This window comes from Silene latifolia, chromosome 8 (assembly GCF_048544455.1).
Source record: "Silene latifolia isolate original U9 population chromosome 8, ASM4854445v1, whole genome shotgun sequence".
In the NCBI taxonomy this organism is placed as follows: Eukaryota; Viridiplantae; Streptophyta; class Magnoliopsida; order Caryophyllales; family Caryophyllaceae; genus Silene; species Silene latifolia.
The window spans coordinates 41141081-41168409 of NC_133533.1; the positions used below are offsets into that span (position 1 = coordinate 41141081).

The following is a 27329-nucleotide window of genomic DNA, read 5'->3' on the forward strand; positions in this document are numbered from 1 at the left end:
CATGTATCGTACTTTTGGTTTGGTTTTGAGGATTGTAACTATTCGCTAAATTATTTATAATAAACGTTGTTTCTTTATTGTTGTTTGATTATCATTGCCTCGGGTAACCGAGATGGTAATGTCTTCATACCTGAGTGGTCCTGGTAAGGCACTTGGAGTATGGGGGTGTTACAAATTATGGTAACAATGAGTTTATACTTGAATCTTCAAACTTCAAAAATGTTGTTGATGGGGATTGAACCCACGACCTCTTGGTTGAAATGCACTTACTTTTGCCACTGTGACACATGTATCTTATTGTTATTTTTGTATCTCTTTTAATATATATCTTTGTTAAGACCTAAGTTAAAATAATATTGTACCTCTAATAACTATTAAATGTACTTTCAGTTTATATTTAATGTACATTCAGTACAAAATCAATGTACATGATAAGTTAGTTAAGTGTACTTGATAAAAATTGAACAACATATTTTATGTACTTATGTTAATTATTCTTTGTATCTATACTTTATATTTAATGTACCTCCAACATATATAATGTGTCCCCGGTGAGTAAGTGAAATAAAGTTAATAAATAATTGTAGTTAATATGATATGTAGCTATAATTATTAAAATATACATTTATTATATATTTCATGTCTATTCTATATTATTAAAATGTACTTGAATTATTGAAACATGCCTTGTAACTAATTAAGATATACATGGTATGTAACTTTAATATTTATTATATGTACCTATAATATATATTTAATGTACCTCTTATATAAATAAAATGTACATAATAAAAAATCGAGTCATAATTGATAACTAATTAAAATAAACATGATATGTACCTTTAATAAGTATTATATGGACCTATATTATAAATTTAATGTACCTCTCATATACATAGAATGTAAATGATTTATTCATCCGTGCAAGATAATTAATTAAAATAAACATGATATGAATCTATAATCGTTAATAAATGTACCTATTGTAGATATATTTAATGTACCTCCTAAACAAATTAAAGGTACTTGATGATTTGTTGAAACATGATTGATAAATAATTTAAATAAACATAAATACTTTGATATGTATCCATAGTTATTATAAGATGTACCTATATCATATGGTCAATGTACGCCCCATATATATATATATATATATATATATATATATATATATATATATATATATATATATATATATATATATATATATAGGCGGGATCTCGTGAGTTTGGTTCTTACGGTGAGTTGTGAGTTTGGAAAATCTAGACCATTGGATAATACAAATACACGGCTGATACTCAACGCTTAAACAAACCAAAAATCACGTTTCCTGAAACTTTTTCTCCCTCCATAAACCCAACTCTCTGTCAGAAAAAATCCCAAAAAAAACTCCACATCTCAACTATGGCTTCCTCAACCAAAGACAAAGCCAGTAATTGATTGAAATCTTCGCCTTCATCCACCTCCTTGTACCTTTCTGACAATCACAAAAATAAGTTAGGAATTAACTTTTAATTCAACGATGAAAACGAAAATCACACTCAAGTCGATCTGTCCGACAACGACGGCGAAGCAGGCGACATCACCGACAGACAGTTCGAGCTCGAACTGTTCGACAACAATGGCGACAACAATGGTGATTCTCTCTTTAGTTAAAAAGAGAGAATTGTGGGAGTTGGTGATGATTTGGGGGAATTGATCGGAAATTAGGGTTTGTTGATTGAGGTGAAGATTGATGAATTTAGGGAAATTGATTAGGGAATTCCATGATTTTAATCAAATTTCTGGTCCGTCTCTTGGTGCAGTGTTTATGGAAGACAGAGGAAGTTAGACGAAGTGGTTAAGATTTTTGAGGGTGTTGGGTATTGAAAAAAGCAGGGCAAATCTACCCGAAACTTGTTTTTCGTCAAGATGAAAACAGGGAAGAAAGTGTCCTTTAGATCAGTTCATTAGTTCATCAGAAACTAGAAATTTCATACCCTTCCCACCGTTGCAAAATGAGGGACGACCATTGTTCTTCCAATGAAGTAGTTCACATTGATAACCACAACCTGCCGTGACAGTGACGATTCAGTACAACATCTTTCGTGCAGGTTTATCCAAGTCCGATGCTGCTAGTATAGATCTGGTCCGTCACTTGGTGAATGCTTTTATGTTGCCAAGTCTTGGTTTATATCTTTCTGATTTGAGGGTGTTGGGTATTGAAAAAAGCAGTCAGATGATTTGCTAAATTAAAATATATTGGCATTCAGATTCATGACTTGTGCCGCTGATTTTGCAGATAAGCTACAGTGTTATGATTAATGCATATGCAGCTGTTGGACTTCATTCTGAGGCGGAGGAATTATTGAAGGAGATGCGTAGAGATGGTTCTGCCTAGATATTATCACCTAGATTTCGTAAAAAAAATCAAAGTCGTAAAAAAAAAGGAAAAAAAAATCAGAATAACAGTAGAATAACAGCACAATAACATCACAATAACACCAGAATAACAGTAGAATTACGGCACAATAACACGTGGTAAAACAAAAAAGAAAAAAAAAATCAAAGATGTAAAAAAAAATCAAAGCGGCGCCGGAATAACATCACAATAACATCAAAGTAGTAAAAAAAATCAACGTAGTAAAAAAAAGGTGACACCGGAATAACATCACAATAACAATGTGTAATAACGAGAATAACAAAGACAATAACACGTGGTAAAAAAAAAAAAAAATCAAAGTCGTAAAAAAATTCACAGTAACAGCAGAATAACTTCACAATAACAGCGGAATAAAAATAACAGCACAATAACATATGGTAAAAAAAAGAGAAAAAAAATCAAAATCGTAATAAAAATCAAAGAAACAGCAGAATAACATAACAGCGGAATAACAATAACAACACAATAACATGTGGTAAAAAAAAAGAGAGAGAAAAAAATCAAAGTCGTAAAAAAAATCCAGGTAAAAAAAACGCACAATAATATCATAATAACACGAGGTAAAAAAAAAAAGAGTAAAAAAAATTTCAAGTAAAAAAAAATCCGGTACAAAAAGAAAAAAAAAGGTAACATAATGAGTAAATTAAAGAAAAACATAAGAGAAAACAAAAATCAAAGTGGTAAAAAAAAAAGCATAATAACACGAGGTAAAAAAAAAAAGAGAAAAAAATTTAAAGTAAAAAAAAAAAAAGTAACATTAGAAAAAAAAAAGAAAATAAGTAAATGACAATGGTTTTATATAACATGTAAGATTTGATCTTGGCCACTCATCTCTAATATAATCTAGTGGCTGAGATTCCCCCAACTCACAACTCACCACAAGAACCAAAATCACCAAATCCAATCTCTCTCTCTCTCTCTCTCTCTCTCTCTCTCTATATATATATATATATATATATATAAGATGCACATAACGATTAATGATATGTATTTGAAAAGTAATTGAAATATACATAACATGTCATACAGAAAAAAATATTATGTACCTTCAATGGTAATAAAATGTACCTTTGACATAAATATATTGTACATATATACATTTTTCGTTAATTTATAATAATTATACAAATTATAAGTTCAAATAATAATTATCATAAGTACATAAAATATTTTGATCAATTTTGATCATGTACATTTAACTAACTGGGCATTACATTGATTTTATACTATTAAATCTACTTCTAGCTTATATTAAATGTATCTTTAGTATAAAATCAATGTACATGCTGAGTTAGTTAAGAGTACTTGACAAATATTGAACAACATATTTTATGTACTTGTGATAATTATTCTTTGCATCTATACTTAATATTTAATGTATCTCCAATATAAATAATGTGTCCCCAATAAATAAGCGAAATAACGTTAATAAATAATTGTAGTAAACATGATATGTACCTATAATTATTACAAAATGTACCTTTATTATAGATGTACCTATATTATATGGTCAATGTACCCCTTACATATATATATGATGAACCTAACGAAATATACATGACATGTCATATAGGAATATATTATGTACCACCAATGAAAATCAAATGTACCTTCGGCATAAATATATTGTACGTACATTTTTCATTAAAATAATATGACCTATAACAAATGTAACTTTTATAATAATTATGTAAATATTAAGTACAAAATATCATAAGTACATACGATATTTTGTTCAATTTTTATCAAATATATTTAACTAACTAACTAAGCATTACATTGATTTTATACTGAATGTGCATTGTATACAAGTTAGAAGTACATTTAATAATTATTATAGGTACATGTTGTTTTAACTCAGGTCTTAACATACATACATATATAAAAAATGATACAAAAATAGCAACAAGATGCTTGTGGCACAGTGGTAATAACAAGCACATCTCAACCAAGAGGGCTTAGGTTCAAGCCTCACTACCAACCTTTTTGAGGTTTCACTTAATGGTTTATCATCTTTGACTACTGGCCGCTAACCACCGCTGACCGACCGCCGGCCACCGCACCGCCAGCCACCGCTGGTGGTCGGTTTATCATCTTTGACTACTGGCCGCTAACCACCGCTGACCGACCGCCGGCCACCGCACCGCCAGCCACCACCGTTGACCGGCCACCACTGATCGTTGACCTCCATTGACCGATGGCGTTGACTTTTCCGACGGGTCACTGAATTTGTCCGAACGTTGACCTTCCTTGACCGGCGGCCAAACCACCGTTGTTGATAGCCATTGACCGGTGGCGTTGACTTTTCCGGCGGGTCAATGTCGGTCAATGGATTGGGTGTGATAGGTGGTTGTATAATAGAGTTAATCACAACCCTTAGATTAGATTTAGTGGAGTTAAATCTAATGGTTGAAAAGTATTCTCACCGTTCTCACCTAAAGGGTTGTTCTCATATGATCCCAAATCTAATAATAATAATAATAATAATAATAATAATAATAATAATAATAATAATAATAATATTAATAATAATAATAATAATAATAATAATAATAATAATTGTTATAGAATAAGATAAAAGAGAAAATGTAGAGAGATAATAGAAGGGAGGATTCAATCGTCATAGTATTATTCATCTCAATAGGGGCGTATATATATATTATATCTCATGAGCGAAACCTAATTACATAAGTATTATAATGGACCGCAAAGTCCAATGTACATCCACATAAGACATTTCATAACACTTCCCCTTGGACGTACATTACTGAATAACATGCCTCGTTAAAAACCTTCCTAGAAAAACCCGGTGGGAAAAACACTAGTGAAGGAAAAGAGTACAATAATCTTCAAATATGCATAATCAGTTGCTTCGTTAAAACCTTTCCATGGAAAACCCAGTGGGACAAAACCATGGATAAGAAAAAAGAGTATCGCGCGTGCACACTCCCCCTGATGGTTACATCACTTGAATTAATTTAAATGCAACTCATGATGAAGCAAAGTTTCTCAATCTTGGAAAAGCTATCTTCATATTTGACCAACTTTATAGGTACCTTCGATTAATATGAAAATAGTAATTCATAACGATTTTCACATCTTCACTTCAAATAATCTTGTCACTTTTGTAATACTGCACTTTTCTTTGATTGATCATATCATCAACAATAATATCCATGCATATGATATGTGACTAAGTTCTAATTCTATATCATATGAAGTAATGCAATGATGTAATATGAAAACAATATGAAAATGCTTAAATTAGTCTCTATATATGGACATGCATGATGACTCGATAATGCAAACTGTACAGTTTTATTTTCAATATCCATGATTTGGATGGAATTTAGGTTTATGAGCTCGTTAATAACCATATATATGTCGACTGTCAAATGGACTTATAAAGTCTTAATTCAATTGGCAATTGAATATTGCGCGCAAATGTTTATCCGTTTTATATGGATATACTTTTATGATCATATACTAGAATTTCTAGAATTGATATTTTTCAAATATTACACTGTAGGTGTAATTTCATATGATAAAACTACTTTTGTTTTACCAACTTTTCACTTACTTTCTCCCCGTAAGGTGGTAAAAACTATATCCAAGATAGATTGCAATCATTTATATAACCACGTTAGAATACGATTTCTCATTTCATATACAAATGAGATACAATAGTGGGCTTCTTTAAGATCAAAAAATATTTTGGGGAGTGGTGAATAAAGTGATTGGCTCTTAGTGTGCTGAATCAATACGCCCAATTTAGAAGATCAACTTGTTCACATGATAATAATCGAACTGTGAAATGTAATTGCACAATTACTCGTATTTTGTTATGTGGTTTTCAAGCCACTAAAAGCAATATCAATTTGTATAATTGAATTTATTAGGTCTTTTCAACCCCGAGTATTATTGTGGAACATACCAATGTTTTGATCGTCAAATATCAATCATACTCAAATTTAGTGTAGTCTCCTGTTGTAATACGGAGTAATATTTATATTCTACACATTAGAGTTTTAGCAAATTATAAGCTTTATGTTTATAATAAATGGGTATAGTCAAAACCCGAATGAACTCAATGTTACATCAAAGTTCTTTATGCACGTGTTGATCATATATGACATTCCATGTCAACTTTTGATAGTAGTTCGCAAGCAATTTATTATAGTCCTCCATATTTGGGGTTGAATATGCCTTAATATGTGCAATTGTGCACTACTGACTTGCCAAACTAAAGTTGGATGCTAACTTATAGTTAGCTATTATATCGTATGTGCTCAAATAATTTATCGTCATCTCGCCAAATATATGATGTTATACAACACATTTAGTGTCTTAGGTAAATTGACAATAATTAATATCTCTTTGGGAAATATGACGAATGATAAATAATTAAGTCAAAAGAATTAGAAAATATGATTTCCCGTTCAAGAATGAAAAAATATGAGTAAGACTACTCCATAAAAATTAGTCTCACATTAAATTTATAGGAGACTCAGTCACATTTTAGAGATAGTGAATTGATAGAAGGTCATCCCACATTATTATGCTAATAGAAAAAACTATTTTACATTAATGTGATGGGATATTGTATCCCTTATAATGACACGAGACTCCTTGACATGGATTGATAAAAGATCGTCTTAAATTATAATGATTGATAAGAGATCGTCTCATGTTAAATAGATACGAGATGTCTCACATGAAATAGATAGAAGCTCGTCACAATTAAATAAACATGAGATCGTCTTGAATTAAATAGATAGAAGATCGTAAATTATGATGACAGAAGACTGCTCCACATTAAATAGATAGGAGGCCGTCTCACACTAAAATGACCGAAGATTATGTCAGATAGGAGAATGTCTCATATTATATTGATAGAAGATCGTCTTAAATTAAAATGACGATCGTTTAATATTAAATAGATATGAGTTCGTCTCTTGTTATATAGATACGAGACCAACTCAAATGAAATTGATATAAGAGACTAACTTGAATTAATTCGATAACAAATCGTCTCATATTGAATTGACAAAATCGTCTCGCATAATAACGACATTAAATTGTCTTGCATTAAATTGATAGAAGATCGTAATGACGATCGTCTCGAAATAAAAATATGAGACCGTATCAAGATTGGGGTATACCACTACCAAACTTAAAATAATTTAATAAAACACAAATTTTGTAGGTTAGTTCAAACAATTAAACATGAGCAGGAATTAGATTAGTCGTCATAGTAACTCATGAATCAAATACACGGTTATAATGAAAAATATGTTCTATGAATGGAACACACATAGCCTTGTGCAGGAGAACCCAAGATTATACACATGTTGTGGAGTTGTAGTATTATACTATTATTATAAAATTATAAAGCCCCAAAACCAAACACATAGACATAAGATTATGTGGCAGAAGAAAGAACAATACACATGGTGAAATTATCCTATTATAATTAGTCGATGGGATAGAAAGATGAACGCCAAGCGCTAGATGTATCAAACTAATGCACTGGAATATTATATTGAATTTAGGGTATTCGTTATAGACGCTGTCGATGAAGTCTAAAAAAAAACAATCAGATGAGGTTACTTTGTCAAACAATCAGACGAAGTTATACATATACTACTCTACGAACTCAATAAAAGGAAAAGTTTTAAGGAATCAAGGGTTTGAAATCATACCGGTCTTTCTAATTGTTTACTCAGTCGGTTAGATTTCGTGTTGATAACGTGTTATAGAATAAGATAAAAGAGAAAATGTAGAGAGATAATAGAAGGAGGATTCAATCGTCATAGTATTATTTATCTCAATAGGGGCGTATATATAGTACATCTCATGAGCGAAACCTAATTACATAAGTATTATAATGGACCGCAAAGCCCAACGGACATCCACATAATAATAATAATAATAATAATAATAATAATAATAATAATATTAATAACAATAATATTAATAATAATAATAATAACAATAATAATAATAATAACAATATTAATTTTAATAACAATATTAATTTTAATAATAATAATAATAATAATAAAATAATAATAATAATAATAGTAATAATAATAATAATAATAATAATAATAATAATAATAAAAGAAAAGGGAAGAGGGTTAGGCCGGATGGTTTGAAGCCCACTTTGCCTTAGATGTATACCAACCCACTTTGTCTTAGATATACAACAACAAAGCAACCTAAAACACTTTTTTTATTCATAACTCAAAACAACAACAAAAAAAGAGACAAAGAGAGGATGAGAACCAGAGGAACGAACAAGGCAAGGGAAGGACGACGAAAATGAGTTTTTGTGAGACAAGTTTCGACCTTTACTCATTCCTCTTCATCGTAAGTTTAACCTAATCTATGTAATTAAACTAATTTCAGTAACTAGGGTTGAATTAGGGTTTAAATCGTATCATAATTTTATTTATCAATTAAGCATGATAAGATGAATTTGAAAAGGGAATTGCGGAAATTGTTGTTGTTAGCAAATTGTTTACGATTTATGATGCGTGAACCCGAACACTCGGCCTAGGATGTCTCTGTTTTGGTGTGGTTGGTTAACTGTGTGTCCAGTTGACTGGACTGGGCTAGTTGTGACTCGTGGCTGAGTCAGGCAAGGGGGATGGCCGTGGTAGTTACGGGTTTGCCAAAGTAGCTCTCAGTAAGGCTGTTTATTTTGGGTATAAAGGCTCACACCAATTTTCCGAGCCCCTGATCTATCTAGCTTTTGTTATACATAGCATTTAGATACATTAGTAAGATGTGTATTGGTTAGCTATTGGAAGACTCGTAGATTATTTTAGACCATTTTTGTTGACGGAATTATAAGGTTAATTGTATGTTATTAGTGAATGGTAGGTGACGGGTTCGTAGAAGAGTAATTTTAGTCATTGCTTTGTGAGACGGAATATTTGATGAAAAGGTATGGAATCCTACTCGGCTATTTAAGTACTGATCTTGTGCTTTGCATATTGATGGTGACGGAATATGTTAAATTTTCGTAACTATGAATGAGAATTCTAAAGTATGTATATTTATTTACGAGTTGTTTGATACTGGAAATAGTTACAGAAGCTGACCGCTGAGTTAGTTGGCCGCTGAGCCGTATATATTGAGTTACAGAAGCTGGCCGCTGAGTAAATTGGCCGCGGTGACATATATATTGAGTTATAGAAGCTGACCGCTGAGTCAGTTGGCCGTCTCGCCGTATATATTGAGTTACAGAGGTTGACCGGTGAGTCAGCCGGCCACTGTGCCGTATATTGTGATTTATTATTATCGTGACAGGAAATGTATGTGGTAACAATGGGAGCAATAATAATGTTATCGTTGTATTTATTAATTTATATTGTCTTACCGTTGTTTAAGATTTCTTACTCAGCATTAGTTTAAGTGGTTTATTTGTTTTGTCTATCTTAAAACCACCTGTGATATCCATATTATGACACTCCCACATACCAAGGTGCCTTACCAAGACCACCCTAGCATGAAAGACCGTCACCATCTCGGTTGCCTGAGGTTAGTATATCAAAGTTAACAATCCAAAGACTTTAGGTTTTGTAAAAGTGATTAGAAACTGATTAATGCGTCTTATATAACTCTAATCATCTCTAAATAAAACCGTGGAAATAACACCCGCCAGAATGGATACTCGGTCGAGTATAGAGTATAATCAGCCAAGTATCCTCTACTCGATCGAGTATTTCACATACTCGGCCGAGTAATCCTGGGCAGTAAACTGTCCAGAATACCCGACGCCCCTTACTCGGCCGAGTACGCCATATTCGGCCGAGTACCAGCTTAGGAAATCCGTAGTATTACAGTCTTCCCTCCTTAAAAAGAACTTTGTCCCCAAAGTTCACACTATACACACAAAACAAGGCCAACAAGAGCAAAAAACTCCTACCACATAAGACAAAACACCCAACAAAATGCCTAACACAACCGACCAGACGACCCAGACATAGCTAAACTAACATAAAACATCACTAAACCAACTCAGACTAACTCAAAAACAAACATGCGACCATCTCCTACCCCCCAAAAAGACAACGGTTATGACACGGCTGTCACAACCCTATCAAAAATAAAATCAACTGGCTCTACTAATGCAGTAGAGGTAAGTCGGGTATCGTATCCACAGGGAGGTTGTCACTAATTACTCGTTATTCGGTCTGTCTATGGTCACAAAACGAGGGGTTTGAGTTGATTTCTAACTAAGAACTAAATTAAAAGTAAGGATGAAATAAGAGATTAATCAAATAGAGAAAAGCATGCCATGATATCGGTTCACCATGATACTATACAAATCAGCTAAAAATAGGTCGGTCGGTCTGATGTGAGAAGGGTAAAGGAAAGGTCCTTTCGATCGCTATCCGCCCTAAAATCCTGTTGGCTTAGCTTTCGTCCTCACTAGTGTAGTCGATTGTCCATAGCAGGCCTGTTCATTCCAATTTTTCGATCTAGGTCTGAATTTAACCAGATTAACTAATTCAGTTGCATGCATTCAACCAAACGATTATAGTTATATTGCTAATGAAACAATTCTCACAACGACACCTTCTAACCAATTATCGCATCATTACTATACTACCATGGCTCTCCTAATCCTAACATTAGAAGATTAGCTAAGCATAATAATGGGTAAAGCAAAAGAGAAAGATAAAGCGACAAAAAGCATAATAGAGATGAAAGGAAGGGAAATAATACTAGAGTAAAGGGAAGAAGGAATTACAAAAGTCTAGATCCGGAAAGTGAGAAGCCAAGAGTAACGTTGAACAGTACCAACAGCAGAGAAAAAGTATTTATGAAAAAGTTCCCTTTAAACTAATTAAGTCTCTCCTATTTATAGGAGAGATATTTATTTTTCTAAAATACGATGACAAGATATTAAAATCTTGCGTCACATAGAAAAGTACTCGATCGAGGACTTTAGAACTCCTCGATCGAGTAACTCCTAGCAAAAACCTCTCGATCGAAGACATTAGGTACTCGATCGAACACTATCAAAAAGGCATCATTCGATCGAAGACATTAGGCACTCGATCGAGCAAGATAGTACTCGATCGAGTGATTTCCAGCGCACAATTCCTGCTTCGCGCACTGAATTTCAAACGGCCGCCATTTCTTCGTTACTTGGGCAAACAGAGCGTTTTTGGTGGCGTTGGAAAGTAGTAGGACAAGCTTTCATCTCCAATTGGAATCACTTGAAAATCAGTTGTAGAACTCGAGATATGGCTCTTCAAAGTAGGCACTAGTAATTTGAAGCTCTTCCTTTGCATGCATAGGGACATATTTTAGGCTTGATTATGCTCCTCTCTGGTTCATACCTGCAAATAATACAAGAGAAACTAACGTAGACAATTCGGGGGACATTTGTAGCTAAACACTATATAAAATGCATAGAGATGCGTGCAAATATGGTACAATAAGTCTATATAAAATGCACGCATTAGGTTACGTCCCCGTAACCAAACATACCTGATCAAAAAGGGTAGGAAAATGCTCTCTCATAGCCTCGGGTTCCCATGTGGCCTCTTCCACATTATGATTAGACCAAAGCACCTTGAGTAAGATGGTCACCATTCCTTGTCTTGCGTACTTTGCGGTCTAAGATCTCTTTAGGAAACTCGGAATAAGATAAGGACTCATCAAGTTCGATGTTCTCAACCTCAAGCACATGTGACGGGTCACTCACATACTTCCAGAGCTGTAAAACATGAAACATGTTGTGGACTCGATCCAAAGCTGGTGGTAAAGCTAACCTGTAAGCCACCTCACCTACACGATCCAAAATCTCATATGGACCGATAAACTGCTGGCTTAACTTACCCTTCTTCCCAAACCTCATCACTCCTCGCATTGGTGACACTTTCAAAAGAACTTTGTCAACCACTGCGAACTCGATGTCCCTGCGGTGCAAATCGGCACAACTCTTCTGGCGATCCTGAGTTGCTTTCATCTTTTGACGAATTAGCCGAACTTGTTCAACCATATCCCGCACCATCTGTGGCCCTAAAACCACTGCCTTTGCGCTGTCATCCCAACAAACTAGACGTCGGCACTTCCTGCCATATAAAGCCTCGAAAGGTGCCATCCCGATACTAGTATGGTAGCTGTTCGTATACGAGAACTCGATCAAATCCAGCCTGTCCTCCCAACTCCCACCAAATTCCATGGCACAAGCTCTCAACATGTCCTCCAAGGTCTTGATAGTCCTCTCAGTCTGACCATCTGTTGCAGGATGAAAAGTTGTACTCATCTTTAAGGTCGTACCCATCAATTCCTGCAACTCTTGTTAAAACCGTGATATAAACCTCGCATCTCGATCCGACACTATATCCTTAGGTACATCATGTAACAGCTGAACCACATGTTTCCTGTAACTCAAAGCTAGTTGTATCTAGGCCATGTGTCCTTCATCGGAATGAAGTGAGCTGACTTTGTTAACCGATCGACGATCACCCAAATCATATTGTTACCTTGTTGTGTCCTTGGTAATCCCACGATAAGGTCCATAGAGATCGACTCCCACTTCCACTTAGGTACCTCCAGTGACTGAGTCTTCCCTTGTGGTCTTCGCTGCTCACCCTTGACTCTCTGGCATTGTGGACACGGGGCCACGGGGGGCACTTAGGAACAAGCGTTTGCATTTGTGGAGTCACCACCAATTTTTATGGAAAATTGGAACCGTTCGAATACCTCGTGCTATGTCAAGACACAAAGTAGTGACATGAACACTAATAACTCGTTACCCTTAGAATTCTATGTCTAGAATGACTCTAGTGGATGTCAATGAACACGGATGTTCACAGAGATCTGGAGTAAGGGGTGAGGGTACGTATTAGGAAGTCCTTTTACTGAACACCTAATCCCGCCCGCCTCGATAGCGGCCTCTACTAATGATTAGGGAAATCGTTTGTATTTGATATTTTATCGATTATATGCATGCAATGCAACATCCGTCGTTTTGATCCTAGCATGTGAATTAGACTAAGTCGGTGAACAATTAATTAGCACTTATTAATATAGAATTAGGGTTTAGAATTAGTTACATGTGAAGAACAAGCAAATATACATAATAAATACAATAAATAAATAATGATGATTATAATAAATTACAATGAATTAGATTGATTTACGTCAAAAATATACTTAAGACGGACAATTTGAGAAAACGAAGGAGAATAAAATAAAGTTAGAAAATATAGACAGATTAAGGGTGATATTACAATTAATAGTCGATTAATTACGTAGTTAAGGGTTTAGGTCAAAGCAAGAACGGAAGTTCAGGGACAGAAATCACCCCGGAACAGGCGCAACATTACTGCGTCCTTTGGAAGAGGCGCAGCTTTCACTGCATCTGTTCCTGAGGCGAGTTCTGGCTGTGAAGTCATAAATGCGGGTTATTTACGTTTGTTGGTATGTTTAATGGTTGATTATTGATATTTGACTCGGATGAAAGTGATTTAGCGTATTATTAACATGTGAAACCGTCATAAAAGCGATAAAACACGAATTAAATGAATTAAAGATGAATTATAACCAATTAAAACTAATTATGCGAATTAGGTTAAATTATGAAGACGGAAACGAATTGAAAGGCGTGACAAATTGGAAATAAATGGTAAAAATATGTACAAAGGCGAATCCCAGAAACTTGATATGAACGAATCGAGTTTCTAAAAATCCGGGTTTGATTTAATGGCGAAAACCCGCAAATATTGATTATAAGAGATTTAAACCGTAAAATAAACACGATAATTATTAAGAATATGTATTAAAAGATTATTATGTATAATTGAAAGAAAGAAAATAAGAAATTAAGACAAAAGGGACGAATTAACAGAGGACCGAGGAAGAAGAAGAAAAGCAGGAACTGCGGCAGCCTCTGGAAGAGGCGCAGTTGATGCTGCGACTCTTCGAAGAGGCACAGCAGTTGCTGCGTTTCTTCTCGACTTCTGCCCACTGTTAATCCGTAAAAACAGTTTAATGAAAGGGTTTTAGAAATCGGTTTTAAGCATGCTTTTGACGTAAATCTTACATTAATTGATACAAAAATAAAATACAATGAAAAAAGATAGGATTTACACCCTCAGACTTACATGTTTGACGAAACGAGATTAACTATGTTATCGATTTAGTGATTGTTCGACTCGAAAGTATGTAGAAAGTGCCATCGTAAGAGGATTTAGTTTAAGTTGATTAATGTGTAGTGGTCAAATTGGTCGGTCATGCAACGTGACTGGTACTCAGAATGCTCTGAGCTTACGTGGTCGATTGATCAAGCACGTAGACGTCAAAAGCTTAAAGCACGGTCTTAGAATGCAAAGGGAGAAGAGAAGGGCGAACACTCGCGTGAAAAATATGTGGAACGAAGGTCCCTATTTATACTAAAAAATACTGAGAGTTATGGAATAACTCAAACTTTGGATAGAAATCACGAAAAAATTTGAAAATACGCATAAAAGAGTTGGGGAAGAGGCGCAGCAGCTGCTGCGATCCTTTGAAAAGGTGCAGCATCTGCTGCGTCATTTCCCCAGAGGTTTCCTCCTGCGGAAGAAAGAATTCCGCGTTTCTTTTAGGGAATTGCGGTGGATCTCAACTTCCTCATTCTTTAAAATAAGATTTTCAGGATATATTTTAACAAAAGATATAAAATAATTTTATGGAATAAATATCCGGAATATTCCGACTCGGCATTTTGAACGGTTTCTTAGAAAATGAAGCTGTTTTTGACTCGGACTCCAAATGAACTCTAATTACTATCAAAACGACCGTATTGGCGCGTAGATGATGACCAAGGGGTAGACACAAGTATTTGAGCTATCATTTGACGATAAACTTATGGACTGTCATAAATCGTTCTACATACCAAACATGCGGCCCAATCATCACTGGGTGGCTGGCGGGAGGTGCAGAAACGAGGTATCTAAAGAGCCCCCACTTTGACGTAGGCTTGGACTAGGCGAAAGTCAAAGTATAGCCATCAGATCAATCGAAGATTACAACCTGACGACTATGGCGACGCGAGGCGGCTCAAGGGGTCTGAGCCAAGGACCTGTCGTCGGGAACATTTTAGAGTCTGTCGACTATCAGGGAGGGTCGTTTAAAGTCCATTAGACTATGTAAGGAGGCTCGCCAGCCATAAGAGGAAACCATACCTGAGATTTCTTTCTCGAAACAAACAAATATTGAAGATAGCAACGCATCGGTTGAAACTGCTGGGGGAATCTGCTTGCATCGGTCTCAAGCGAACTCTCGTCGGGGAATATGTCGATAATTCTTGTCTAGATTGAATCATTTCTGGGAATCTGCTTGTGTATGCTTCCAAACAAACTCCGTCTCTCGAGAAGTACAATCAGTCGTCATGAACCCTCGGTGGATAAAAAGTATAGAAAAAGGTGTGTCGAAACACCGCCGGAAATCCGCTCGTTGCTGCAAGCGAAGTCTTGATGAAAGATGAAATACTGTGACGGTTCGCAGTTTGCTTGAGAAGGATATAGGCGAGATAAAATACCACGACAGTTTGCAGTCTACTCAACAAAGTATGGGTCCGGACAAAAATAAATGTCCAATAGATCCAAAATATGTAATATGGAGTGTCGGAGAAGAGGCGCACCAAAGACGGGCCCACAAACAACTAACTTGTAACGAACTTTTGAAAATTGAGCTAGAAATGAGTTGGGGAAGAGGCGCAGCAGGTGCTGCGTCCTTTCCCAAGCTTGTCCCCGTCTCAGTAAAAACTCGCAAAAACTCGTGTTTTATTTCACAATAACAAAATACAAATTCTATCAAAACTCTCTCAAATTCCAACCATTTTCCATCAAAATTTTATCAATCCACTCCATTAATCATGACTAATAGAGGTATGTGTCTTATTCTTGCTTTCATTCTTGTATTTGCTTGATTTTGATCGAAAAAATTTAGGGTTTTCATACCCAATATGTCGAAAATTTGGGCCTTTTCCCCCCTAATGGATTTGTCTTGTAAAACTGATATTAGAAATGGATAACTGGCAATGTTAGGAACATAACCATGTATTCTTTTTGAATTTTCGCCAAGTATTGAACTTTTGAGCGAATTTGAGACGGTTTCTCAGCTGTTTCGAAAATCGCTTCGAAAATGCCTTTAAGATTGCCCATTTTTGATGAAATTTGGTTTTTGGAATCCTTGTGTAATGGGTAAACTTCCTACCATGTCGGATTTTTGGTTTGCAACAGCTTTTTCAGGACACTTTTCTAGGGCATAATCGCTATTATAGCGAAATGCTGCCGAATTTTCGACTCAAACCCGTGACTAGGCTTGGACTAAGACTGGACTTGACCCGATTTACCACATGAGCGGCTGGGTTTCAAAAGAAATGGTCAAAGATGGCGAGAAAAGGCCTTTGTCAGGGCTCGAAAAGGCTTGAAACAAACTCATCGAGGCTCGTCGTCATTTGACGCGGCCTAAATTACTTTAATTTTGCAGGTGACACCCCTTATACGTCGAGGAGGGCTCCCATGGACGTAGACTTTTACCCTTCTCTCGCTCTCGAGGAGGTGGTCGAGGAGGTAGTTGAGGAGGTTGTCGAGGAGGTCTCAAGGCGGGCCAACGTGGGATGTGGTGGTCGTCAGCTGGTGGGGGCATCCGAGTGGGCTGAGAAATGGGATGGCAGACATCTCATTTGGGCAGCAGAGAGCCACCTGTCTTATAGGACTGTGAGAAGTTGGGTAAGTCTCGAACTTGCCATTTTCTTATTACCTTCCTTATTTACTTGTTGTTTCATTTCTCGTCGGTCTTGTGATAGCTTTTGACCTGAATTGATACAAGATGCCGGGAACTTGAGGTCCTTTTCCGGCTGCATGACGATGATGGAGGCCTACGAGAGACTGACGGAGGAGGGAAAAGCCATCATCGAGCTGGGAGCCTTCGGAGCTTTGGTGGGAGCGTGGAGGGCGATTAAGGAAAGGAAGATTCGAGATAACCTTTGCCTGATTCGAGCTTTCCTTGATTGGTACTGGGACACGACCTTAACTTTCCATATGCCTTTTGGAGAGGTCGAGGTCACTCTGGAGGACTACGGCATGATTTCTGGTCTGCCGTGTGGAGAGGAGGCTGTGGTTTGGCCGTTGATGGCCATGAGAGTAGACTCGGCCGAGGCGAGGAGGCTGATCGGCTGGAACCTGGCAGCGGGTGCTGCCAGCGTTCCCGGGTTGGTGCCGAGTTCTTACGTCAGGACTACTTTGCGGGTAGGACCCCGGTGACGGTGGAGATGGATGGAAGGAAGATGGCTCCTCCTGCTTATACTGCGGAGCAGAGTGCTCGCTTGTGGTCGTGGTGGTTCTTGTCTTCGCTTTACCTCGGAGACAAGGGGGAGAGGCTGTCGACGAAGCTTCTTCCGTTCCTTTCTGACTTGAGTGACCTAGGTCGGTGGGACTAGGTTACTCCTGGCTTTGCGGCCCTCACTCGTTACACGAGGGCCATGGTTCTCCCCGAGCTGTTGGAAAAGGGGACTTTTCTTGCTACTGTCTGTCCTGGACTGCTGTTGGAGGTATGAACCTTCATCATGAAAGATCATTATCTCTTCCTTTATTTCCATTTCTATCGAATTATGAAAGATCAATATCGATTGTCTTATTTTGCAGGCATGGGTGTACTCCTATTTTCCGGGCTTCGCACCCAAGAGGACGGGGCCTGAGCCGAGGGCGTACCCGGTCGTGAGGGACTGGGTGGTGTGTCGTAGGAAGCACCATCGCTCTTCTTATGATGTTTGTCGATGGGGCGTGAATGCCCTGAAGTTGAACGACGTAAGTTCCTTTAATTACTTTTCTTCATTGTTATGTTTATTTAGGAGCAATCATAGAAATGACCCCCTTTCCCGTTTAGAGTCGATCATAGGAATGACCTTTCGTTTTCTTGTTTTTAGTGGGTGCCTAGACCCTGGGTGGACTATCCTGACGCTCCGGCCTTCGTGGTTGAGGTCCTTCGACCTAGAAGCTCGAGTCGGTTGCTGTTAAGGACGTCCATGGGACCAGTGTGGTACGTGGGTGACCGTTTGACTCATCAGTGCTCTCGCGAGACTTTCACGGTTCCCATCGATCCTCCACGGACGATGTTTAGGGAGCCTTCTGACGCTGAGAGAGAGGATGACTTGGTGGATGCTAGTGGTGACGCTCTCCTCCTTCGTGGCGAGGAGTACTCTCTGTTTGTTCACCGAAAGCTGGCTTACTGGCCGATCGTGGTAAGTATCTTACTTTCCCTTTTAGAATTGATTAGACAAATGATAAACGATCGTCGAATAAAGAACTATTTGCAACTCGCAGGAGATCGAGGTGGCAGGCGTCGAGCCCCCAGCGTACCCCGAGACACTTGAGTACACCGACGCGGCGGAGATGACGACGATCTCAGATATCCGCGACTTCGGCGAAGTGGTGATGGACGCTGGCCTGGAGGAGTGGCAGCACTTAGTGAGGAGGGTAGGCCCCTAGCGTCGGCTATCTTTTGTTGTTTTTGTCGCATAAGAATGCATTCGTTCTTAAACCTTTGTTATTCAAATGCAAGTGGCACCATCTCAGCATGTGGCGTTGTGGAGGATGGCCAACCGGCTGCGAGCCACGGCCATCGAGGCACTTGTAGGCGGCTAAGGACGGCAAGTATGAACCTCTCATTCTCTTCATTTTGAATTTTGTTGCATTTCTCGTACTTATTTTGAAACAGTTGAATGAAATGATTGAAATGGGGCATTTCTTTATCATTTGCAGAGGGAGCGTGACCTAGAGCGCGAGCTGGCGCAGTCCAGAGAGAACACCGCTCGCCTATTGAGGGAGTTGGAGGTCAGAGACGCTGAGATTGCTGCCCTCGAGGCGACCGTGGCTGAGCTGGGTGGTGACTAGAAGTAGTTCCCTTCTGCTTTTTGTTGTTGGTCGTCTTGTATATACTTGTACATTTGGACTTCGTTTTGTACTCTTCGGACCTGTTTTGGGCGAGAGCCCTCAGTTTGATGTACATATCACATTTTGGTTGTATATGTAGAATGGTCTGAGTGCCTTTGATGCTGGTTGTTTGTTGCCCGTGCAGGTTAGCTTAAAACAGGTTCGGTAGATGACGGTTTATGCCGTCATGCTGCCGAAATTTACATAGAATTTACACGTAGAACACATAATATTTACGTGACATAAATTAGCGCAAAATGAGAAAAGGTAAAAAAAGTGCCCGAAAATGAGCGAAAAAACGAAAAAAGTGCCCGAGAATGAGCAAAAAAGCCAGAAATGACCAGACGGTAGGGAGAGCTGCCCCCTAGAAAAACATAAAAAGAAATGTATAAGTGTGAAATATAGTGAAAATGAGGAGTGAAATGATTCCTCCTAAAAAAAAATTAAAAAAGAAATGAATAAGTGTGCTCGAATGGCAAAAATGTTGAGTTCATCTCGAAAAGCGTGCCCGAAAAATTAAGAAACATAAATATGGTAATTTGTCGGAATTACCAAAATAATATCCTATAGGAATAGGAAATTATAGCCAAAAACAAATAAGGAAAGATCCAAATCTGAATTTCACGGAAATCGGCCTAGGGAAGAGGCGCAGCAAGAGCTGCGACTCTTCAAAGAAGCGCAGCAGATGTTTCGACATTTCCCAAGCCGGTCAGACCTCAACCGAAATTAGGAAATTGTTTTTAGTATAAATAAAGATTTCGGGGAGGCTTTTATTCACACAATTCTTCCATCTTTATTCCGTCTATCATACAAAAACTCTCATATCTTCTAAAAAAAATTCAAAATCATGGATGCCTTTGAGAACCGTCTCAAGGAGTGGACAAATGAGTTCACGAAAGTTGAGAAACATGACATGGGCGCCTTTAACTTGGGATCGATCTTGAGTCTCAAATTAGTGAGGATCGTGAAGCCTTTCTTGGATACTTGTCTCGATTATTGGGACCCTAATTTTCATGTATTTGCCTTTCCTGGAGGCGATAGTTGTCATTTCCCTGAAGAAATAGCTGCTATTGGAGGATGAGACCCGGAGAATGCACCTCCTAGCTCTCAAGGGTATAAGGGTAATTCAGAGACTTGCTTGGATTAACCAAGGATGAGGTAGACCATCTTGTGACCTCAAAAGGTGTCCGTATGTTTGACTTCATTGACCGATTTATAAATAGGGAAGACCCTTCTATTTCTTATATTGCGAGACGCAGGGCGTTCAGGTTTTGTCTACTTCACTGCTACGTCCTTCGAGGGCATGTTGACAAGTAGATGAGAGGAGATCCCCGATTCTTGAGCATAGTTGAACAAATAGAGCTACGCAAGAGCCCGACATGCCTAATTTTAAGAGAGACCATTCTTGGTTTAGATAACAGAAAGGCCAATCGCGAGTTTCCTTATTTGGGAAGTCCCATCATTCTACAGGTAAGAACCCGTTTCTTTCCTTTTCAACTGTTTTTTTTTTTTCGTTTTTCGTTTTTTTTTTTCTTTTTTTTTTTGGGTTGATGAAAAGGACATTGTGGACATGGGCCACGGGGGCGCTTGGGAACAAGTGTTTGCATTTGTGGAGTCGCCACCAATTTATTGTGGAAAATTGGAAACCGTTCGAATACCTCGTGCCATGTCAAGACACAAAGTAGTGACATGAACACCAAGAACTCGTTACCCTTAGCATTCTATGTCTAGAATGACTCTCGCGGATGCCGATGAACATGGATGTTCACAGAGATCTGGAGTAAGGGGTGAGGGTACGTATTAGGAAGCTCTTTTGATCGAACACCTAATCCCGCCCGCCTCGATAGCGGCCTCTACTAATGATTAGGGAAAATTGTCCATACTCGATATATTGTCGATTTATATGCATGCAATGCAACATCAATTAGATTAATCCTAGCATGTGATAATTAGACTAAGTCGGTGAACAAGTAATTAGCACATAAATTGGGGTCGAAGTGAATGTTAGATTAATTACATGTGAATGCCAAGTAAATAAATCATACATAATAAATACGAATAAGAAATAAAGAAATAAATTACAATTGATAAACTTGAATTTACGTCATAAACATGCCCAAAAGAGTTTTAGAAATAAAATAAAAGAATAAATGAAAATTAGAAAATTGGAAAAAATAAGGAAATTGGAAATTGATTTAAATTAGGAAAATTGGAAAATAAGGAAATTTGAAGAAAAGGAAAAATTGGAAAATAAGGAAAATATGGAAATTTGGAAAATATGGAAAATATGGAAATTTGGAAAATATGGAAAATATGGAAAATATGGAAATTATGGTGATAATAAGAATAATGGTTAATTAAAATCCTAATTAGAAACCCTACGTCAAAACGAGAAGAGTTCAGAGGCAGAAACCACCTCAGAACAGGCGTAGCATCTGCTGCGTCCTCTGGAAGAGGCGCATCACTTTCTGCGTCTGTTTTTTAGTTGGGTTCTAACTGTGAAAGTCAGACTCGCGTTTTTTTTAATGTTCGTTGGTTAATTTACATTGATTTATTGATTGGTAACTCGAGTAGAAGTGATTAATTGATTTACATGCATCTGGGATCGTCATGAAGTGAAAGAAAACAATTTAAAACGAATTATTATAAGTTATATATTATTTACGATGTTGGAATTGATTTATTTACAAACTTGAAGTTAATGGTGGAAACAAAGGATTACGAATTGATGAAGAAAACAGATTTAAAACAAATATCAAAGACGAAATCAAGGGACTTGATATGAACGAATCGAGTCTCTAAAATCCGAGTTTGAATTTGTGACGAAAACCCACAAATATTAATTATAAGGGATTTAAGTCGAAAATTATTTAATTGGATTCATAAAAACTAATTTGAAAATTATTAGGTGAAATAAGGGAAAGAACGAAGAAAGAAAAATAAAAGACGAAAGGAACAAAAACCCGAGGAAGAAGAAGAAGTGCATCAACTGAAAGCAGCCCCTGGAAGAGGCGCAGCATTTCCAGAAGGCGCGTCAGTTGATGCAATTCTTCCCCACGTCATATATGTGTTACTTCCGTTAAAAAGGGTTTTAAAAGACGGTTTCGAGCATGCTTATGACATAAATTCTTACATTAATTATAATACAGAAAATAAATACATTAAATAAAATACATTAAATGAAATTGGGATTTTACACCCTCAGACTTACATGTTAGCATCGCGAGATTTAACTAAATCGGTTTTTAGTGGTAACTCGACTCGATCTATAATGCAAATATGAAAGTGCCCTTGAAAAAGGATTTAAAAGCAAATTGAATTGATTAATTGATTATGGTGTAGTGGAGTTGGTCAAATTGGTCGGTCATGCAAAACGAGGCTGGTACTCAGAAGGATCCGAGCTTACGTGGTCGAAAGTTCAATCACGTACGCGTCAAAAAGCAAGAGCGTGGTCTTAGAATGCAAAGGGAGAAGAGAAGGGCGGACACTCGCGTGAGAAATATGTGAGACCGAAGGTCTCTATTTATACTAATCACGGAATTAGGGTTTAGGAAAGGAGAGAAAGATCCGGAAATAACCGACTTAGGTTAAACACGGAAACTTGGACAAAAAGAAAGCCTTGAGGAAAAGGCGCAACAGATGCTGCGTCCCTTGGAAGAGGCGCAACACTTGCTGCGTCCTTTCCTCAGCGGGTTTCTCCTGCGCAAGAAAGCGCGTTTGACAGCCTGTCGTATTTTAGGCATAACTTTCTCTACAAGACTCGGATTGAGGTGATTTCGGTGGCGTTAGAAAGCTAAGAAATAGATCTAGAACTTTCTGTGAAATAGGCCTAACCCAAAAAAGTCGTTATCACCTTGTAAAACGGGCCTAAAGGTCAGGTTATCATTTTAGTTAAATGAAATGCACATTTTGTAATGTAAACTTTAAGTTTACCCCAAAGAAGTGACATGGGACTCAAAATGAGATATAATCTCAACATTTTATGACATCCTAACCTTAGGTAGACAAGGACATTGCTTTGACTCGGGATTCAACGGTTTTAAGAAATAAAGACGGTTTTTGACCCAGACTCCAAATGTACTCTAATTACTGCCAAAACGACCGTAATGACACCTAGATGACAACTATGAGGTAGACACAAGTGTTTGAGTTACCTTTTATTAACCGATCTACGAAACGTCATAAAATCGCGACATATGCTAGACATGCGGCCCAATCATCACTGGGTGTTTGGTGGGAGGTGCAGAAATGAGGTGTCTACAGAGCCCCCACTTTGACTGAGGCTTGGACTAGGCGAAAGTCAAAGTATAGCCCTCAATCAATCAAAGATTACAACCTGACGACTATGGCGACGCGAGGCGGTTCAAGGGGTCTGAACCAAGGACCTGTCGTCGGGAACATTTTAGATTCTGTTGACTATCGGGGAGAGTCGTTTAAAGTCCATTAGCCTACGTAAGGAAGCTCGCCAGCCATAAGAAGAGATCATACCTGAGACTTCTTTCTCGAGATGCTTCCGGAGGTGCATAAGAGTTAAGGTTAAGCGTAGGAGCTAAGGTTAAGACCTAAAGGATATGTAAGGATTGTGCTAGGGTGTGGGACCCTAAAGGAAGACATCGACGGGAAGGAGGCCAAATATAAGTTCAACCTAAGGGGTAACCAAAGTTTGAGTGTAGGAACTCTAAGAGAAGGTGATCCTAAAAAGAAAAGGTGATCCTAAAGGAATATGATCCTAAAAGGAAAAGGTAATCCTAAAGGAATATGATCCTAAAAGGAAAAGGTGATCCTAAAGGAATATGATCCTAAAGGGTATAAGGTGATCCTAAAGGAATATGATCCTAAAAGGAAAAGGTGATCCTAAAGAAATATGATCCTAAAGGGTATAAGGTGATCCTAAAGGAATACGATCCTAAAAGGAAAAGGGGATCCTAAAGGAATATGATCCTAAAGGGAAAAGGTGATCCTAAAGGAATATGATCCTAAAAGGAAAAAGGTGATCCTAAAGGGAAAAGGTGTATGAACTCTAAAGAGTTTGAGAACCTAAAGAGCGAGGCGTGTGAACCTGGGTGTACGAACCTAAAAGGACGGCTGGTATAGGAACTTAAAGGCTTATGAACCTAAGAGGAATTGGGATCCTAGGGTTAAGTTTAGGAACTACTGGGTTACTAATTCTTATTTTAAACGCGTGCGTTTAAGCTTTCTGAGGTATGAGAACTCCAAAATAATTTATGGGTTTATGAACCTAAGGACGTTGGTGTGGGAGCTTAAAGGTTTATGAACCTAAAGGAAGCCATTTTGGGATCTAAGAATCTAGAGGTAAGAATCCTAACTTTGGTTTACGAACCTAAGGAAGGAGGATCTGGTTTGGGAACTTCTGGAGAACGACACCTTTGCCAGTCTGCGAGGAAACAAAAATGTCAAGGGTAGCAGGACGTAAGCGGGAACTGCTGGGGAAGCTGCTTGGGTCGTCTTCAAACAAACTTCGATAAGTCTTGGGGTTGATGTTGATCTCCACGTATTGAGAGGGATGATTGTCTATCCGTGTACTCTCGCAAGGGGAACATAATCGGGAACTGATCTCCATGTCTCGAGAGGGAATGTCTATCCGTGTACTCTCGCTGGGGGAACATAATCGGAAACTAATCTCCATGTCTCGAGAGGGAATGTCTGTCCGTGTAATCTCGCTGGGGGAACAGAATAGAGGTGTGTCGAAACAGCTGTCAAAGAATATTCGCTCGTTGTGGCAAGCGAGGTCTTGATAAAGCATCGCGCCGATACTTACCTGCATGGTTAGTAGCCACACAAGAATGCAATCTAATATATGCACGTAAGCGATTATTACATGGACCTCGAATGAGGAAACACATAGGTTTTTCAAAAGTCGTTTAAAACTTGTTCGAAGAAATTTGTCGTTTGTAATGCGTTATGCATATTCAATGGGCTTTAGACATAGGACTTGACATGACACAGACCTTATATGGACGTGATGCGAAATGTTGACTTCGGTTTGACTGACGCGACACTAACTTAGATTTGACGCGACACAGGGATGACTTTGACAGACTTTGTTTAAGTATGCGCAACCCCTAACCAAGTGTGGGTGACAATGCGTATCGGTTCCAAAGGTATAAGAATTGCAATAATGATGAAGGCATATAAAGGCAAGGCATGAGCCATGGATCATCTATCTACTAGGACTTCTTTCACCACCGTTTGCTATAAAAGAGACCCCTCTTGAGGCACGATGACTTGAATAATTGATCTAAGATCTTTGTCATTGTCCGGACCGAGTACTAGCTAGACTTAGAGGAATAAAGGAAGGGTGGCATCTCGGAAGAGTAGCCCCCAGGATGAGAAGATGACTCTGGACTTTGGTAAAAAAGAGGCTGGGCGACAATAAGGAGCCCCCAGTATAGAGGTGTTGATTGTGGAAGGGATGTTAATTGAGGTTGGAAGGTTGAAAATTGAGATGGTTGATAATTGAGGTTGAAAGTTGGGATGGTTGTGTCCATGAGGACTGCCTACGTATTCACGTGAAGTGAAATCAAACCAGATCGTAGTTCAGGTTTGGTTAATTTTATTTGGGTGTTGTGGTTGTATCCTTCTTGTGAAAACAAAGGACTGCCTACGTATCCACCTGAAAAGGTGAAATCAAGCCATGCTCGTAGTTCAAGTGTGTGCCTAAGCTTATGTTGTCAGGACCTTAAAGTGTATGGGTCACGAGGGTATATTCCTTTGGTGACTCGAAGAACTGATTTGAGATAATTCCCTCTGATCATAGATCAAAGAGGTATAATTAATTTTGTAAAAATTTCCTTGTCGTGTGAGCACACCTAAAAGTGGACCCCAAGGATGATATGGGTATGTCCCGTCCTAGGTAGCAAAGTATTTGAAGACTCCGTGTCTGGGTCAAGGTGAAACTAGATTGGATATTTGGAATATGGAGCTCGGTAATAAGAGGCTTTGATGAACAAATCTCTGGAGCTTGATTTTGTAGAGTTAAGGCTTTATGGGGCTATGGCTTGTAATGTGGCTTGGAAATGGAGTCTCTTGGCTTGATGTAGCCGGAGCACATAAGGGTAGGTTTAAATGACGTGGGTTCAAGTTTCCATGTCTTGGCCCTAAAGGATGGGTATACTTGACAAGCTTGAGAAGATTCTCAAAATTCCTAACTATCTCCTTGTAACGGTCTCGAGAAGGACTTAGGGTGTGTGATGTGTGAAAGGCTAAGTGAGGGTGCTAGCTGACCATCTTCATCGATGTCTTGATTCTATATGGAATTCAGCAGTATTCCGTTCAGCACTTGATTTTAGGCTTGTTTTTTATTAAGACTTAGATTCTTGGTCTAGAATATATCTCGGATTTTTGCTCAGATTTTTGATCAGTTTTTTTTTTTTGAGGATGACTTTACTTTGGATATTGACATGCTTGATTGAACCTCTTCTTTTGACTCTTTTGTGTTGGATTATGGGCATAATTGTGGCCTTGGATATTGACCTCAGTTTCTCTTGATTGAGCCTTTTGTCTTTCATCATGGCTCCGTCTTGGATGGACTTGGGTCAGACTAGCACCTTTAGTGTGAAACGGATTGGTCTTTTAGTAACACGGGTTGTTTATTGTGGGGGAATGGGGTTGCCTTCCGTCATGGATTGTCAACAAGGGAGACGGTCTGGATTCGTCCTAGAATCTCTTGAGATATGCTCGTCCTAGACTAGGGTTATATTGTGGTTTCTATTGCCAGACATGGAATAGGTAAAGAAAAAACACGGAGTTTCAGGTCCTCTACAACATAGAACAGAACATTATTTAAGTGCACTCACATCGACTGTCATGTGCTGTCGTTATTATTTTTTTTAACAAAAAAGTCTCAAATCAATTCTTGTTGTCACAGGAGAAGGATAAAAGATAATATAGCATAGAATATATGGATGAAAAGTGTATTTTTATTGAAATGAGTAATG

The 27329-nt window shown here is 37.9% G+C and overlaps 1 protein-coding gene across 2 annotated transcripts; it reads left to right on the top strand.

Moving 5' to 3' along the window:
* Nucleotides 1-8640: 8640 nt before the first annotated feature.
* On the top strand, nt 8641-19494 carry LOC141596753 (uncharacterized). Of its 2 annotated transcripts, XM_074416994.1 has the most exons (7): nt 8641-8797; nt 9304-9377; nt 16928-17169; nt 17270-17990; nt 18085-18246; nt 18366-19092; nt 19201-19494. In XM_074416994.1, the coding sequence occupies exons 4-6, from the start codon at nt 17922-17924 to the stop codon at nt 18810-18812; spliced, it is 678 nt and encodes a 225-aa protein (XP_074273095.1). In that variant the 5' UTR covers nt 8641-8797; nt 9304-9377; nt 16928-17169; nt 17270-17921; the 3' UTR covers nt 18813-19092; nt 19201-19494. The 2 variants fall into 2 exon arrangements, 1 of the variants encoding a protein (XP_074273095.1); XR_012522583.1 differs by lacking the exons at nt 16928-17169; nt 17270-17990; nt 18085-18246; nt 18366-19092; nt 19201-19494 and adding an exon at nt 9521-9797.
* The last annotated feature ends 7835 nt before the right edge of the window (nt 19495-27329 follow it).

Coding starts and splice junctions, on each gene's coding strand:
- LOC141596753 (XM_074416994.1), top strand. CDS start 17,922: ATGGTTCTCCCCGAGCTGTTGGAAAAGGGGACTTTTCTTGCTACTGTC. Junction 17,991..18,084: donor GTCCTGGACTGCTGTTGGAG/GTATGAACCTTC, acceptor CTTATTTTGCAG/GCATGGGTGTACTCCTATTT. Junction 18,247..18,365: donor ATGCCCTGAAGTTGAACGAC/GTAAGTTCCTTT, acceptor TCTTGTTTTTAG/TGGGTGCCTAGACCCTGGGT.